Here is a 17,872-nt window from a genome sequence, read left to right as displayed (position 1 = left end):
TCTGAATGATAGTTTATAGCTTCCTTTTAGTAAGGAAAGGTTTAAAATTTTTTCAGTCCATAGAAGGGTGGAGATATATGTGGTACCATCTGGGTATCAATCTCCAAACACCCCATCTTGTAGAAATACAGAGCCAGGTCCACCTTCAGCTGTATGCACAGGTTCTGTCTTTCGTGACCCAGCTCACACTCATTCCTAATAAGTACAGTGGTAAATAATACTGAATATTTTTAATTAAGCAGGATTTAAACTGTTCTTCAGCTTTATACATAGACCTTTCTCTGTAATGCATTGGTGGTTTAAAATAAGTTCATTTTTCAACAGGAAAAAAAATAACTCAAATGATAGTTCATCATGCTCAAATTTGGAAGAATGTAGTCAATAAGCAAAATTTCAAAAGCTTAGATATATCTTGGTCACACTCTGCAATGTCTAGTTTCATTAACCATCCATCACATTAAATTAATATTGTTAATTTGATTTTTTATTGTTGTTCTCAGTTTTATACTTATTCCATTGATAAATGAGCACAAGAAATTTATATTTGGTTTTGTTTCACAACTTGGGGTATGAGACACATCAAGAAGTTATAATGGAATACAGTAAAGTGTGCTCAAAATTCTCTGAGTGCCTAAAGAACAGAGCAGCCATCCTTGCCTAGAGAGTTGGGGTTGTCTGCAAAGAGGGTGTGACATCCAGGAGATCTAGAAGAATGAGCAGGAACTTACCAGGTGAAGGTGGGAGCAAGGGCTTTTGAGCCCAGGAGTATGGGCTATACTCTTCCCAACCCCATGGACTGCAGCCCACCAGGCTCCTCTGTCCATGGATTTTCCAGGCAAGAGTACTGGAGTGGGGTGCCATCGCCTTCTCCGACATTAGGCACAGACTTGGGGCAGCTGAGTGAGAAGTTAAGAATAGGGAAGTGCTAGCAGGGGAGGCTGCAGGCCCAGGAAGAAGCCAAAGAGTGAGGGGGACTTATGAGCCAGGCTGGGGGACTAGTTCTGGAGGCAGAGGGGAGCTCTGCTGCTGCTGCTAAGTCGCTTCAGTCGTGTCCGACTCTGTGCGACCCCAGAGACGGCAGCCCACCAGGCTCCTCTGTCCCCGGGATTCTCCAGGCAAGAACACTGGAGTGGGTTGTCATTTCCTTCTCCAATGCATGAAAGTGAAAAGTGAAAGGGAAGTTGCTCAGTCGTGCCTGACTCTTAGCGACCCCAGGGACTGGAGCCTACCAGGCTTCTCCGTCCATGGGATTCTCCAGGCAAGAATACTGGAGTGGGGTGCCATTGCCTTCCTCTTGAAGTCAGTAAACATGGGACTTGGATGTGTGATTTTTAGGACTGTAATTCTGGAAGTGGAGGGGAGGGGGGTTGAATGGATAGAGACGTAGGAGCAAATGAAAGTGAAACCTTGCCCCAGTCACAGGCCCTGGGGTGCGGGAAATGGGACAGAGTCCAGAGACATTTCTGAGGTCAAGCTGTCATATTTTATGACCAGTTGGATGAATCAGAAGGTGGAACAGGTATTCAGGTCCTTGTTAGATGACATATTGAGTGTGAGAAGCCCATGTGTAGGTAAGTAGAGTTGGTGATTTAGAATATAAATCTGGTGCTTGGGAGAGAGTTTGGGGCTACTCATTAATAAGGGAGGTATCATCATGAAAGATCATTGCTGATGCTACAGTATTTCCCTGTAAGAAGAGTTGGATAAGATTGGAAAGCCAAGAGTGGAGCCCTAACATTTGAAGGGCAAATAAAAGAGGAGAAGCCAGCAGATAAAAGAAGACCTAGATAACAGAAGAGAAGAGAGCTGTAAGTTTAGGAGGAAATCTAGGACAGCATGGTGTCCTGTAGTCAAGGAGAGAGAAAGTTTCAAAAGGCAGGAGATAATCAGGGAATCAAATACTGAGTGCATTACTTTGAAGAGATAGGAGAGCGGGCATGCTGTTCTGGGGAGAGGAGGTGTTTGAAGTTTCACAAAGCAGGAAGTCAAGCAGTTGGTACATTCGTCATTCATTCATCCCTGTGCTCATTCATCCTTCCATCAAACATTCTCCGAGGGCTTTGCCAGGTGACAGACACTGTAAGAGGTGCTGTTAGAGAGAGTAAATGGAAGACAAAGATAAATAGGCATAATCCCTGCCTTCTGGGCTCATGGTGTTGTTGGGGAGACAGATAATTATAGTTATGTACACAGATAATTATAGTGCTAGGTGGTAAGTGCTATGGAGAGGGATATGGGTAATGACCCTGCAGCATGGGAGAGAGACCATTAGACCTGGAAGAGAGAGGTCTTTGGAGCTGAGTAGGAGTTCCCAGGCAGAGGAGGAAGGGAGAAGGGAGAGGCATTTGAGCTATGAGCTTAGCAGGGTGAAGGCAGAAGGGGAGAAGCATGTGTCCTCCTTCTCAACTTCATCTATGCCATGAGCGCAGTGGGGGACTCGGGGAGAGGGCAGCAGAGGACTTGAAGCTGGAACGGAAGGGTGAGGCTGGTTTATGAGGTTTATGAAAAGCTTCAAATGCCACGGCACAAAGTAAGTTCGGATCTTATCTTCTGGAGAGTGAGAACTCAAGACACATTGGTAAGCAAGAGAGTAATCCAGTAGGGCTAGATCTGGAGAAAATAGCTTTGATGGCACGAGGAGGAGTGAGTGGGCAAGAGAAGGACTTGAAGTTGGGAATCCAGGTAGGGCCCCATCTCAACCCATCTGCAGCCTCCTTCATCCCGCAGAGTGTTTACTGAATGTCTCCTGTGTGCTCTGCTCTGCATGGGATACTGCCAATTTCCAGGGGATGCTTTCAAATTGCCTTCCTTCTAGGAGCCTGCTGATCCCAGCTGCTTCCCGGCGAGTGCTGGCTATTGACTCAGATGCAAATGGCCAAATCACCAGGCAGAAGTCTCTACTGGAAGGTTCCGAGTCAACCTCCGGTCCAGAAGCCAGCACTCTTTATTGTGTGAATTACTCACTACTTTGACTTGTCCCGGTTGGCTTGGCTTGCAGGTAGTGGATTGCTGTTGAGAGCATGAGGCCAAATGGACCAGCCACTGAACAAAAGAACACACCCAGGCCCTGCGCACAGAGAAGACATCTGCTTGTGTTTTCCGAGTAACTGTGCAGCCACACAGGGCGGCCTGGGGACCCAGGCACATGCTCTGTGTTATTTTCTAGTTACAACAAAGGATGATTTCCATGTGGCTGGTGATGAAAAAGTCAGGTCCATTTCAGAAGGGGGAGTGTTTCCGATTATGCAGATCACATTCAAATATTCACCTCATTCCATCCTTTTGGCCGGGCTGCCTTTGAATACTATGGGAAGGCATCCGGGCCTCCTTTGCACCACATTTAGGGAAGATCTTCTGTGCTGAAAGTCTGCTCTTGGCTGGCAGTGGGGACCCCAGGGCACAACCTGTGGGATTGCCTCTCTGTTGTGGTACTTGAAGCGAATCCATACGTGGCAAGGAATGTCAGCTCTCTTCCAGGAAAAATCAGAGCCTGTTAGCACTGGAAGGGACCCCAGCCCTCATCAAACCCGACCAGCTCATTTTACTGATATGGAAACTGAGGTCCAGAGCCACAGACCAACGTGCCCCAAATCAGAAAGTGAGTTACAGCAGACTTGGGACAAGAACACAGGGGCCAGTCCAGGGTTTCCCACGAGTCTTCCCTTCCCTTCTCTTTCATCTTCCTACAGTTCCAATTGCTGCTGTACTTCCTTTCTTAAAAGTACATTTCAAACGGAAGCTGCTTAGCGTGGATCCCATGTGAGGCAGGTATCCTTCTGTGGATGCTTTCCTGTCTCGTTTGATAAACTCTAGGTTGTCATCAAATTGAATGACAGAAGTGAAAAGGGTGGGACGAAAAGCAGGGAATTTGAGGGCAATAAAATAGTGTGGCTAGAGCATTTGGGGGTTAGGAATTAGCCGTGTGTAGTAGAGGCCCAAAGCCCAGAGGGCAAGTCAGTTGGATGCTTTCCATCACAGAGGTCCCCAACCTCCGGGCTGGGAACCAGTACCTCCCATCAGATCAGCATTAGATTAGAAATAAAGTGCACAATAAATATAATGTGTTTTAATCATCCCCGAACTATTCTCCCCACCCAGGTCCATGGAAAAATTGTCTTCCACAAAATTGGTTCCTGGTTTCAAAAAGGTTGGGGACCGCTGCTCTAGAGGCATCCAGGGACCAGTGATTCTCAAACCAGAGGATGCATTCAAATCTCTGGGGAAACTTGTTTAAAATGCATATTCCTGGGCCTCACCCAGGAGGTTCTTATTCACTAGGTTTGGTGTGAGATCCAGGGATCTGCATGTCTCCAGCAGATGTGAAGTTGATGATGTTGTGGGTACCAGGTGGGTCACACATGGAGAAGCAACACGGGACTAGGACTTAGGAGGACAAGGGTATATCTGTGTTGTTCTCCAGTGTTTGGGTCAGACTGTGGTGCTGGAGAAGACTCCTGAAAGCCCCTTAGACAGCAGGAAGATCAAACCAGTCAATCTTAAGGAAGATCAACCCGGAATATTCACTGGAAGGACTGATGGTGAAGCTGAAGCTCCAGTATTTTGGTCATCTGTTGCAAACATAGTCCCTGATGCTGGGAAAGATTGAGGGCAGAAGGAGAAGAGGGCAACAGAGGATGAGATGGCTGGATGGCATCACTGAGGAAATGAGCATGAACTTGGGCAAACTCCAGGAGATGGTGAGGGACAGGGAGGCCTGGTGTGCTGCAGTCCATGGGGTCACAAAGTGTCAGACATGATGGGGCGACTGAATAACAACAGATACTCAAGTACCATACTTGTGGATGGATATGATGGAGTTTGATGAATTTAAGATCATTTACTGTCAGGATTCGTCAACTCAGTGAACACAGTTGTTAAGAGAGGGCCCAAGGGCCTGGCAGATAGACTTGAATTTGCAGGGCAACAAAACTCATACTTACTTAGCTTTCGGGTGGCTCCCTGTCAATGAGTTTTCCTCTGTATGGTTCATGCTTTAGCTGAGGCTTGGTATTCCTCTTTCCACACATCTCCCTCTCTCTCTCCCTTGGCTTCCACACACTCCTCCCCCTTTATTATGGTTTTATGCAAATGCATCCTTTTAAAATGCATTTGTAGAGCTCTCTTATGTATAAACTTTTGACGTGATGATCAAGGTTGAGCGTGTTTTACTCCAGTCTCCCATTTTTGTGAGATTCTTACATTCATTTTGCAGCTGCTGGCCTTGACATTATGCTGAAAGGTAAGAGTAGGGGCTTTTGCAGTCTGTGCTGTAGCAGAGTCAAGATAGCTGGTTAAAATATCAGGCTGAATTTGTGTCTCTGAGAAAACCATCATGGAGGTCTTTCATTTACATCTGGTTTGAGTTTGGAGCTTCTTCATCAAGGTGCCCCACCTCCCAGTACTCCTGCGCAGGTAACAAATACCCTAGCTGGGGTGCCAGCTCGACGTGCCTGCTTCTGTGTGCTATCAGAGTCCCAAGGCTTTGCTTGCTGGGATGAAACTCCAAGGTGTGTTTTTGTCGTGTTTGCTTTAGGGTGTTGATTTGGTTATGTGGCTAAAATCAAAGGCTTATTTTCCAGTCTCTTCTAGAACAAGCCTTTAGAATGTCAGACTTTGCATGGGACTCCCTTTCTATGAAGAACAGATGGTGGGTTTAATTTTGTAGAAAGAAAATTAGAAACCAGTGAAATCTTACATGATTTCACATTAGTACCGAAACCAAATACATTGAAAACATTCAGAACTGTTCCTGCTTATGGATCTACTGGTGGCAACGAGAAATTCCCAGGGCTTTCTGTGAGGAGGACTTCCACCAACACTTGGTTTATTCCATACCTCTCCCCATCCCCCAGCAGTCTGTTCTGAATCTTTCTGCATTTAATCTATTTATTTTTATTTATTGAGCAAGGAATATTATAACCATGACTGCACTTTTTTAAATTACAAGAAAACTTACCCTGGGTCCAGCTTGAGTAACAAATCGTATGTTTTCATTTTTCCATGTCCCCTTCCAGGCTTTGTTCGTATGCCTACAGAATCTTTACATTTTTATAATCACAGTATAGTTACAAGTTTGTATTTGGCATTTTCCACTTAGTATTATATTACAGGACTCTTTTCACATTGCTCTGTATTATTCATGATGATGATATTTCATTGAGTCATGAAGCCCCAGTTTATTTGACCATCCTATTTTAGTCAAATATGTTCATCCACCTTAAAAAGATGATGATGAAATAAAACACAGCCACCCCATTCAGATTGTTGCTTCTCCAACTCTTCTCTAAGCTCACTTGCTATCTGTCCCTGTGAACCTCCTATTCACTTAGTGCCTCCTATTCCATGGTGGCCTCGGTTCTCTGGTTACACTGACCGTGATCAACTGTTGTCTCCATATGAAGCCTCCAGCCCTGGACTCCTTTAATCCTGAGGCTTCTGCCAAGTCAGGACCACCTTTGGTCATCCCAGTCATTGCTTTCTCTCCAAGTCGTATGCCAAAGGCAGACCCAACTTTTTCATCTTATCTTGATTGCCACATATGATCTTATTTTCAATCATTTAGATATCATTTGGGCTTCCCTGGTGGCTCAGATGGTAAAGAATCCACCTGCAGTGCAGGAGACCTGGTTTCGATCCCTGCGTTGGGAAGATCCCCTTGAGGAGGGCATGGCAACCCACTCCAATATTCTTGCCTGGAGAAACCCCATGGACAGAGGAGCCTGGCAGGCTACAGTCCATGAGGTCGCAAAGAATCGGACATGACTAAGCAACTAAACACACACAGATATCATTTAGGATTCTTAACTGCAAGCCACAGAAACTAACATAAGCATTGGAGAACTCACTGTAACCAGCCTAGGAAGCAGATAGGCACTGAGGCACTCCAGAGAGCAACAGGAATAGTCTCAGAGCATAAGCAATGGGATCAGGATGAAGGACCCAAAGCTGTCTGTGGTCTTTTGGCCACTTTACTGGAGATTTCAGATTCCAGGGATTGTTCAGTTGGCTCACACTGCTTACCTTGGCTTCAGCTGTCAGGGTCCCTGAATACATTCCTATTATACTTCATCCAGCGTGGAGGGGGATTTCCTAAAGGACCCAGAGAAGAGGTAATGACTGCCAGGCTGCCCTATGCATACATCCTACCATCAGTATCCATTTACACAAACATCCCTCCCTAACTGTAACTTCCATACAACAGATCCCAAAGTGTTGTTCATTACAGCATCCAGATCCAAACCAAAACCTTTGTGGGGTTTTAATCCCCCTACTTGGAGAAGGCAATGGCACCCCACTCCAGTACTCTTGCTTGGAGAATTCCATGGACGGAGGAGCCTGGTAGGCTACAGTCCATGAGGTCGCTAAGAGTCAGACATGACTGAGCGACTTCACTTTCACTTTTCACTTTCGTGCATTGGAGAAGGAAATGGCAACCCACTCCAGTGTTCTTACCTGGAGAATCCCAGGGATGGCGGAGCCTGGTGGGCTGCCATCTATGGGGTCGCACAGAGTCGGACACGACTGAAGCAACTTAGCAGCAGCAGCAGCAGCAGCAGCAATCCCCCTACTGCCACCCCTTCTTTTGCACAGGTCAAGTTAAAATAGGGATGTGACTACCTTGATTCTCCTCCTTCTCTGAATGCCTTCCATTTTTTCTGCTCCCTGGCTCATGCCCAACAGTGACTATTTAGAAAAATCCTGTAATAACAAGCAGTTTTTTAAAAATTAACTAATTAATTTGATAGCCCTGGATCTTGGCTGCTGTGCGTGGGCTTTCTCTAGATGTAGTGCACGAGATTGTTATGGTGGTAGCTTCTTTTGTTGCAGAGCACGGCCCCAAGGGTGAGCGGGCTCCGTAGTTGTGGCACACAGGCTTAGTTGCTCCTCGGCATGTAGAATCTTCCCAGACCAGTGACTGAACCTGTGTCCCCTGCATTGGCAGGCGGATTCTTAAACACGACCACCAGGGAAGTCCCAAGCAGTTGTTTTTTAAATGAGGAAGGGGACTATTAGAAGACTGGAGGATTTTATCCAAAGTGTACATCTCCTTGGATCCTAGCCTCACCCCAGGCAAGACATATCATAACCTCTGGGGAAAAGGCAGGGCATTGTATGTGTACTTTGAAAAATCTTCTCTTTCAGTTCTCTTATCTTGCCTCTACATCCACCCTCCCCCATTCTTGAAAACCTCCAGTGGAATGGAGGGAGCACCAATTTGATTTGACAGCTGGATCTGCTTCTTACACATTATAAAAGTCGTGTCAAATGGTTTAAGTTCTTCCGGTGAAGGGATGAAGTGGAGCTCTCTTGTGCTCCTGCTTGGTGACTGCTAGCGTGTTTGCGGCTATTCTTCATCCTTTTATTTCATTACCCAATGACACTGTCAGATCTACATTATAGTCAATCCTTGGATATGAGGAATGTGGGTTCCAGGACCCCCAAGGATACCAAAGTCTGCGGATGCTCAAGTCTCTTATTTATATAAGATGGTATGGTATTGTGTATAACCTATGTGCCTCTTCCCAGAAACTTTAAATAATCTCTGGATTACTTATAATACCTCATACAATGTAAATGATATATAAGTAGTTGTATAATATAAATATTATGGGCTTCCCAGGTGGTGCTAGTGGTAAAGAACCCACCTGCCAATGCAGGAGAAATGAGAGATGTGGATTCAATCCCTGGGTTGGGAAGATCCCCTGGAGGAGGGCATGGCAACCCATTCCAGTATTCTTGCCTGGAGAATCCCATGGTCAGAGGAGTTTGGTGGGCTATAGTCCAGAGGAGCCTGGTGGGCTACCCACCATGGGGTCATAAAAGAGTCAGACACGACTTAGCAACCTAATAACAACAACAGTTGATGATATCTATAAATAGGTTTATTTTCCACATACTGTTCTATTTCTTGGTATTTTTTTTTTACTAATTAATATATTACGGAGAGTTGTCCAGTTTAACAGATATATATATATCTACCTCATTCTAACAGATGAGTTGTATTCCATTGCTTGAATGGATTAGATTTGAGAGAATTTAACCAAGCTCCTTTTCATGGATATTCAGGTTGTTTCCAGAGTTTTTGGTTTTGTTCTCACGAAAAGTATGGCAATAAAAGTTTTTCTATATACAACGTTATGCACTAATTTTGAGTGTATCTAAAGGATGAACTACTGAAAGTAGAGCTGCTGGGCTCAAGGGTTTGTGCATTTAAAATTTGGTAGGTACTGCAAAGTTCCCTATTAAGAACTGCCTCAGTTTAGACTCCCATCAACTGTGAACATTCTTGCCGTATTGATATTGTCAAACTTTATAATCTTTGCCAGTCTAATGGGGGTAAGTGGAATTCTGTTGTTTTCGTTTGCATTTATTTGATTACATGGAACATTATACAGTTTTCATATATATGCTGTATTTCTCTGCCATACTAGTCAGCTTGGGCTGCTAAAACAAAATATCATTGACAGGGTGGCTTAAACAACAGGAATTTATTTATCATGGTTCTGGAGGCTGGGGAAAGTCCACAATCAAGGCACTGGCAGATTTGATGCTCCTGTGAGCACTCTTTTCCTGGCTTGGAGATAGCTGGCTTCTCACTATATCCTTAGATGGCAGAGAGAAAGACAGAAAGTGCTGGTTTTTCTTCCTCTTCTGATAAGGATACTAATCCAGTTAATGCTAAAGGAAATCAACACCAAACATTCACTGGAAGGACTGATGCTGAAGCTGAAGCTCAAATCCTTTGGCCACCTGACATGAAGAGCAGACTCATTGGAAAAGACCCTGATGCTGGGAAAGACTGAGGACAGGAGAAGGGGGTAATAGAGAGTGAGCTTGTTGGATGGCATCACTGACTCGATGGACATGAGTTTGAGCAAACTCTGGGAGATGGTGAAGGACAGGGAAGCTTGGTGTGCTGCAAGCTTGGTATACGACCATGGGGTTGCAAAGAGTAGGACATGAACAACAACAATCCCATGAGGGGAGAGGTCCCATCACGTGACATCATCAAAACCTAATTAACTCCCAAAGGTGCCATGTCCAAATACCATCACACTGGGGTTAGGGCTTTAAGACATGAACTTACGAAATGTCTGTAAACTGCCCATTCATGCCCTTTAAACCTACTTCCGTTGGGTTTTTTTTTCTTACTGATTTGTTAAAACTCTTAATGAGTGAGAGAAATCAGTGGTTTGGGGTCATTTGAGAAGCACCTCATGTTTTCTTCTTCAGTCTTGCTATGTCATGTGTATCTTGGGGAAGGGACAATGGGCTAGCAGTTGACAGAGCTTTGAGCTTCTATTGTTTTATCTCTCATTATGATTTATTCTTTGGTTTAGCTATTTGTCACTGACTAACCAAGGTCCTGTGGGTTAGTCCTAATTTTAGGAATAGTGTGTCTGAGAACACTTGGAATTTTTCCCATCCTGCCTCACAGAAAACTCCTTGATCATCAGAAAAGAAGGAGAGAGGAGGGTCGTCAGAAGGACTGGGAAGGAGCATAGGGCAGATGGGAGGCTGATGGAACTAGGAGGCTGATATCCAAAGCTCTCCTCCCTTTATTTTTTTCTTTGATATTTCTTTCTTTCTCTGCATTTCCCCTCCTTCTTTCCTTTCTGTTTCTTTGTTTCCCCCTTTGTTTCTGGCTGTGTACTATAAAAATATAATTCTGGAGCTTGTGGTCAGATTCTCACCATGGGGACTGAGATGGAATTTCAAGTCACTCACCATAATTCAACTTTATAAATTAGAGAATTCTTATGAATAGAAGAGGATGGAATGTGGTTTCATGTTTTCTTTCCCCAGGGACCCTGCCCAGTTGGGCAATAGGAAACTAAGTTAAGGGTGGGATTAGTTCTAGGAAGTGGATTTTTAGCTGCACGTCTAAGCTAGACATTATAGACAATGCCTTAGTTATCTGTGTTCATGATAAATCAGGAAGTGATGGGTAACTGAAGTCCCCAAATGTGCCAGAAATATACTTCCTCTGTTTGATTATCCCTATTATCTTTCTACTAGGACAATCAAAGTGGATTTATTTCTATTCATTTTACTCTTCTGTTTTCCACTAAAAGCACAGACAGGAAGGCAACATGCTGCATGAAAAAAAAAGTGCTAGAGTAGGAGTCATGTGTGTGCCTCAGTTGCTCAGTCATGTCTAACTCTTTGTGACCCCATGGACTGTAGCTCGCCAGGCTCCTCTATTTGTGGGAATTTCCAGGCAAGAATACTGGAGTGTGTTGCCATGCCCTCCTCCAAGGTATCTTTCCAACCCAACCTGAGTCTTCTGCATCAACAGATGGATTCTTTACCACTGAGCCACCAGGGAAGCCCAGAGTAGGGGTCAGGAGACCTCAATTTTAGTCCTGTCTGTGCCCCTCACTAGCCAGAGACTATGGGCGAATCATACAGCTTCTCTGAGCCTCAGTTTCTTCCTGTAAAAGAGACAAAATAATCAATCTCCCAGAGTGGCTCAGGGGCCCTGTAAAGTGTGACCTGGGGTTAGTGGTGCCAATACCATACAACCTGTCCCCATGCTTGTGAGCTGTCTGCACAGTGCTCAGCATAGAGAAGGAGCCCCACAAATGTCTGTATGCTTTCTTCCTTGTCCTGGAAGGACCAGCAGACTGTGTTAATTTCCTATGGCCATTGTAATAAATAACCAGAAATTTAATGGCTTAAAGCAACAGAAATTTATTCCTTCACAATTCTGGAGGCCAGACATTAAAATCAAGGTATTTTCAGGACTGTGCTTCTTCTAGTAGCTAGGGGTGAATTCTCCTTACTTCTTTCAGCTTCTGGCCTATGGCTGCTCAACACAGTCTCTGCTTCTATGGTCACATGGCCTTCTCCTCTGTCTTCTAAGGACACTTGTTATTGGATTTAGGGCCCCCTCCACCCCCCAGAAGAGGATGATCTCATCTCAAGATCCTTAATTACATCTACATTGACCCCTTTTCCAAATAAGGTCACATTTACAAGTTCTCAGGGTTAGGGCATGCACATATCTTTTGGGGAAAGCCACCATTCAAACCGCCCCACATACTCTAGGGATTACTTTATATATCAAGACTGCAACCTGATTCGACACTTGTTTTTTATAATCACCCAGTGAATCCATCATCAGTTTATTAATAAATCAGGATATGTCAGGGAGGAGAAGAAAGAACAAAAGCTTGTTTTCCGTTTACTGTGTTTTGTATTTACAAATAAGAGAAAAGCCTTCTCTCCTGGGTCAGTTTAGGACTGATGCGTTGACCGTATTTGTCACTCGTGTGGCCATCCCCGTCTTCTGTTCACATCTGGTGATTAGGAAACTGCAGCCCTTCAGTCACAGAACCTTCTGTCCTGACCTTGCTCTAATCATGTCTCCTGCTGGCTCCATCCCCATGACCTCTGACCTCTCACTGCAGCTCTCTGAACATGGTGCCCGTAGACTGGCAGGCTGACATCCAGCTCTGGGCTTAAACCTCTGATTAGATGGTTCTTTGCTGAGCTGCTCAGCCCTCTCACTCATCCTGCCTTAGTCACTCTCTGAACCTTCAGGACCCAGTTTAAACTCTCAAGGTCATCCAGAGACCCCTCTGTGCCCTGGAATGTAGTTGAGTGACAATGACAGTGCTCGGCCACTCAGCTGTGTCCGACTCTTTGTGACCCCATGGACCATAGCCCGCCAGGCTCCTCGGTCCATGGGATTTCCGAGGGATACTGGAGTGAGTTGCTATTTCCTCCTCCAGGGTAGTTTCCCATGGAGGGAAGATCAAACTCGGGTCTCCCGCCCATTGCGGGTGGATTCCTTACCACTGCACCACCTAGGAAGGCCGTAGTTGAAGGAAGGAGGCCTCAGCTGAACAAGCCCCATGGTTTCAGGGTAACCGAGTGCCAGGACTCTACCCCGCAGCTGAGATCTGGAGGGCTTTTAATGACCACAGTGTGCTGCAGCAGTGGCTTACACTCACTCCCTGAGCACTCGCCTTAAGCACTTGGGTGGGTTTCCTCAAAGAGTCCTCACACCACCCTCTGAGGTAGTCTTGGCTCCGTGTCTCCAGGTGCTGTGAAGGAGTTCAACCTTACTGGGTTTGTTCCACACAAAGGGGAAGACAGTCCCTGTACCTTCTCACCTCTCAGAGGTATCCTGGGGATAGAGGAGTATAACTGTGAAAGGTCTTCAAACTCTTGGAGTTTTGGGTAAACAATGCTACCTAAAACCAATATCTAAAAAAAAAAAGCTGAGGTAATCTGGAGGCATTTATGCATGTCATATAGAAGCCTGAGGTTCACTGAAAAACCCTCCTTTCAAGGAAAGTCAAAATGTTGCTCAGGGCTTCTGTGGTGGCTCAGTGGTAAAGAATCTGCCTGCAATGCAGGAGACCCCGGTTCAATTCCTGGGTCAGGAAGATCTGCTGGAGAAGGGATAGGCTACCCACTTCAGTATTCTTGGGCTTCCCTTGTGGCTCAGCTGGTAAAGAATCCACCTGCAATGCGGGAGACCTGGGTTCGATCCCTGGGTTGGGTAGATCCCCTAGAGAATGGAACAGCTTCCCACTCCAATATTCTGGCCTGGAGAATTCCATGGACTGTACAGTCAGTCCATGGGGTTGCAAAGAGTTGGACACGACTGAGTGACTTTCACATAGTGTTACTTGGTGTCCCAAGGGTACGAAGGACATTCCAGGGGAATGATCCAGAAGCTCAAGAGCAGTTTGCTGGAGAGAGAGCAGGCAGTGCTGGAACTGCCTATATTGGGGGCTGAGGAGACTCGAGTCCAACCTCTGCTGCAACCACATGACCAAGGCAGGCCACAGGCTCTGATCCTTGGGTGGGAAACTTCATCTCTGAAAGGCGAGAATGTTTGTAACCAGGGCTGCATAGAGGACTAGAAATTACATGTGCTATCTGGCACCAAGTGGATACCAGAATAATTACAGCTATTTTACCGTGATTCCTCCTCTGAGGACTTCTCAACCCATACCCTACCCAGCCAGGCAGCCGGTTCCCCGGGAGACTCCTCTAGTCTTGTCTTAAGCTGCATAAAGCTCTTTGCTGCTAGGTCCAGTCCATTTGTGCAACCTGGGGTGCTTCTCTCCTTGTTCTCAGGTCCTAGCTCAACACTGGTATACATCTGGTACTCAGAGCCTGTCTGCATCATGAACAGAAGGGTACCCATGCTCAGCACTCTGCTTGGCATGATAGCTCTCTGTGAAAGGGCCAGTTAAATGCATGGGAATGTTGAATCACCTTCAGGATAGAACTTTAACTTTCTGACATTTTTAATCTCTCCTGATTCACCACAGAAGCAGAAAAGATGATCATTATGGTTTTACCAAGCATGTATTTAGTGCCTGCTCTCTGCTGTGTGTGTAGATATCCTAACTTAAATCTTCTTAGAGCCTTGTGAGGTAGGTAGGTACCATCCCGCTTTAGGACACAGAGAGCTTCAGAAACTTTCTGGTCACACTGGTAGAAGTGGCAGGGGTGTGATAGGGGCATCTGCTTCTGGAGCAGGGCCTCTAAACCCTGATACTGCGTTGCCTTTACTGCATGGAGACACTGGGCTGTGGCCTCCTCACCGACTTGAGGGAAGCCCTGTCCTTCTAGCCTGGACCCCAAGGACCTGTGGGGTAAGCCTCAGTTAAGATGTGAGAGCAGTGCATTGCGCTCTCCAAGGCCATGGTCCCCAAAGCCAGGGTCACATAGGTGAGCCCTATGTACTTGTGCCTTTGTGTGTCCCTTCCTTTATTTAAAAAAAAAAAAAAAATATATATATATACAAAATATAAAGTAATTATATAAATATAAAATATATATAAAATATGTATATGTATACACATACAGTTGTGCCTTTGTATGTCTCTTCCTTTATATATATATATATGTATGTATGTATGTATGTGTGTGTGTGTATAGACATATGTTCATCCTATTTTATTAGTTCATCTGTATGAAGACGAGTATAACCCAAGCTGGGTTCTATCTTGTTTTCAGATTTTAACACAGGCCCTGTGCCAACTTGTGCCTAATGGATAAGCCTTTTCGGTTATCCACGGCCTATGCGGGTTAAGCAGCAGCGTGTATTGCAGTCCCCTAACGAGCCTCTGTCTCCACAGGTCCCGCAGCGGATGGCTGTGGCCGAGGGCGCTCCGGAGGACGGCGGTGGCGGCGCCCCGGGCGTGTGGGGCTCCTGGGGCCCCTGGTCCGCCTGCTCCCGCAGCTGCAGCGGCGGCGTGATGGAGCAGACGCGGCCCTGCCTGCCCAGCTCGTACCGCACACGCGGGGGACCGCGGCCCGGAGCCCCCGCGCGCGCTTTCGCGGGCCACGTGGTGTCAGCCGTGCGCACATCGGTGCCGCTGCACCGGAGCCGCGAGGAGACACGCGCCCCTGCCGGCCTCAACTCCAGTCGCCAAGGCCCGGCGCTGCGAGGCAGCCGACACCCGCAGGCCCGGGGCCGCGAACCCACGGCGGAGAGAAGGTACCTGCCCTCCTGACCCCCGCGCACCCTCCCGCTATCGTCCTTGTACCTGCTGGGATGTGCTGCGCTCGCCACTCTTCATCCTAGATCGCTCGGTTAAAGCTTTGCTTCTGCCAGGTGGGGAGGAATTCTTGGCTCCACAGATCTCCTTCCATCCTTTGATTTATTTTGCAGCCCTTTAAAGCGTTGAGGCCACTCCCACCCACTCTGTGATTCTGAATAGTCTTCAAAGTGAAGCTGAGTTTAAGAATGTCCTTAAGCTCAACTTTAGGGAGGCCCTGCGGAGGACTGAAAAAGCTACCTGGAGCGAGGAGATATCCTTCCTCGTGCTCCTCTAGTGCTGGGGGAAAGGGAGAATCCTGGCCGCAGGCTGTGTGGATTTGAGCTAAGAACACAAAACAAGGGGCTTTTTAAAGCCAAGAGCTGACATGAGTTTGGAATCCCTGAACAGGATCGGTGTCTGGAGTCTAACTTGCTCCCAGCCTATAGATTTCAGGATTCTATGAATTTTTCTAGAAAGTTTCTCCAAAGTATTTTGGGTGAACTCACAACTGTGAGAATATGTCTAATTAATTAGACATATTATAATTAGATCTAGATATTTTTTAGAGTCAACAAAATGTAAACTCTAGAAATGGCGTAGTGGTATCAGAATAGTTGTATAACTCTCCAAAGCCTTAGGTGGCTAGGCTAGCATAAATAAGCCAAAATAGGCAATGCCCATGGCAAGGTAGGAATACAGATGCTAAGGAAAACTTGTTAGTGAATTAATCGACCAACATTCACAGATTATTCAGTATCCATTCTGCAGCATTTGTTGGGCATCCAAGGTTCATGATAAATTCTGAGAGAATATTCCTATGAAAGCAATTTTTTGTTCAGTTGTATAGTCCTTTCTGACTAAGACCCCGTGGACCACAGCACACCAGGCTTCCCTGTCCTTCACTGTCTCCTGGAGTTTGCTAAAACTCATGTCCATTGAGTCAGTTCTGCCATCCCACCATCTCGTCCTCTGTCAGAGAATGAAAGTGATAAACAACAAACATTTACAGGAAGAATAGCAAGTATAAGGTGTGCTCACTGGGCTTAAAGAAAGTGAAAGTCTTTGTCGTTCAGTTGTGTCAGACTCTTTTTGATCCCATGGACTGTATGGGATCCTCTGTCCATGAAATTCTCCAGGCAAGAATACTGGAGTGGGTAGCATTTCCTTCTCCAGGGTATCTTCCTAACCCAGGGATCGAACCTGGATCTCCTACATTGCAGGCAGATTCTTCACCATCTGAGCCACCTGGGAATTCCTGCTGCACTTAAGAAATACTTAGTTTAGTCATTAAACCAAATTAATGCCCAGTTCAGGGAGGGTGCAAGTGTATAAGATGGGCTGCCTGGCCCCTCTTGTCACTTGCAGTTCAGATATTAGCATCGATGGCCACCCTTCCCCACTGTAGTTAACACTGCCTGAGGCCTTCTCAGCTGCCAGCCACCTAGAAATAGAGCGGAGTTACAACCCAGCCACCCTTGCCTGCACAGGTCTTTCTTGACTTGGTTGTTAGGATTTTGGAGAGAAAGGGCCATTTCACAGAGAAGATGCTTTGGCCGAATCCTAAATTGATAAACCAAATTTGAGCTGATAGAAGGGAGAGTTTGGAGGCCTGGCTGGCCTGCCAGTGGGAGAGTAAAAGAGAGATCACCTGGGAGAAAGTGCTTCCTTCTTTCTCTGTTCCTGTGTATAGACCCGAGGACCCCCCAGTATCACTCTGGGACTGAGAGGCTGCTGCTTCTAAAGCCGAGGGTTTGGTTTGTGTTCTCTCTCTTCATCCTGACCACAACCCCATAATAACATAGCTCTCCAGTCCCTTATCTAAATGCTTATGGCAGTGGGCATTTTAGAATTGAGAACTGTTCAGAGTTTAGCAAGGTGATTCAGGGCATATTTCACATGTTAATGGCATTCCTTCCATGGCATGGGGCAGCACCCCATCAGCAAACACATTACTATTGCTGCAGTGAAACCTCCAAATGTTCACATCAGCAGGGAAGGGAAAAAAGACCATAAAATGCCTATGTCAGTTAAGGCGAGGCTTGCTGCCCGAAGAGTTTTGGTACCAAGCAGAAAAATGCAAAAAGTAAAGGAAAGACAAAAAGTTGGTTTTCCAAACGCCTGGTTTCAAAATTGCAGATTTGTAACAGCTTATGGAATGCCTGTTCTGTACCAGCCACTGTTCTTGTCTCTTTTCACGGACAACCCTATGAGATAGGTACTAATATCATCCTCATTTTAGAGGTGAGGGAACAGAGGCCCAGAGAAGGGGCGTAACCTGCCCAAGGTCACACAGCTAGTCTGTGAAGAGTCAGGATTGGAACTCAGGCAGTCCTGGCTCTAAGGATGTGATGCGGTGTTGT

At 46.0% G+C, this 17,872-nt stretch overlaps 1 protein-coding gene across 3 annotated transcripts in view; it reads left to right on the top strand.

Moving 5' to 3' along the window:
* THSD4 (thrombospondin type 1 domain containing 4) overlaps positions 1-17,872 on the top strand; it is a 676,260-nt gene that overhangs the window by 88,162 nt on the left and 570,226 nt on the right. For all 3 annotated transcript variants that reach the window (XM_086322751.1, XM_086322752.1, XM_086322753.1), the window contains exon 4: positions 15,108-15,469. In XM_086322751.1, the coding sequence (XP_086178877.1) occupies positions 15,108-15,469 (362 nt within the window). The remainder of the gene's footprint in view (positions 1-15,107; positions 15,470-17,872) is intronic.

This window comes from Bos grunniens, chromosome 10 (assembly GCF_055505025.1).
Source record: "Bos grunniens cultivar Pamir isolate PY7600 chromosome 10, Bosgru_T2T1.0, whole genome shotgun sequence".
Classification (NCBI taxonomy): domain Eukaryota; kingdom Metazoa; phylum Chordata; class Mammalia; order Artiodactyla; family Bovidae; genus Bos; species Bos grunniens.
Note: the sequence above shows the minus strand (reverse complement) of the source record. Positions and strands in the feature narration are given on the sequence as shown.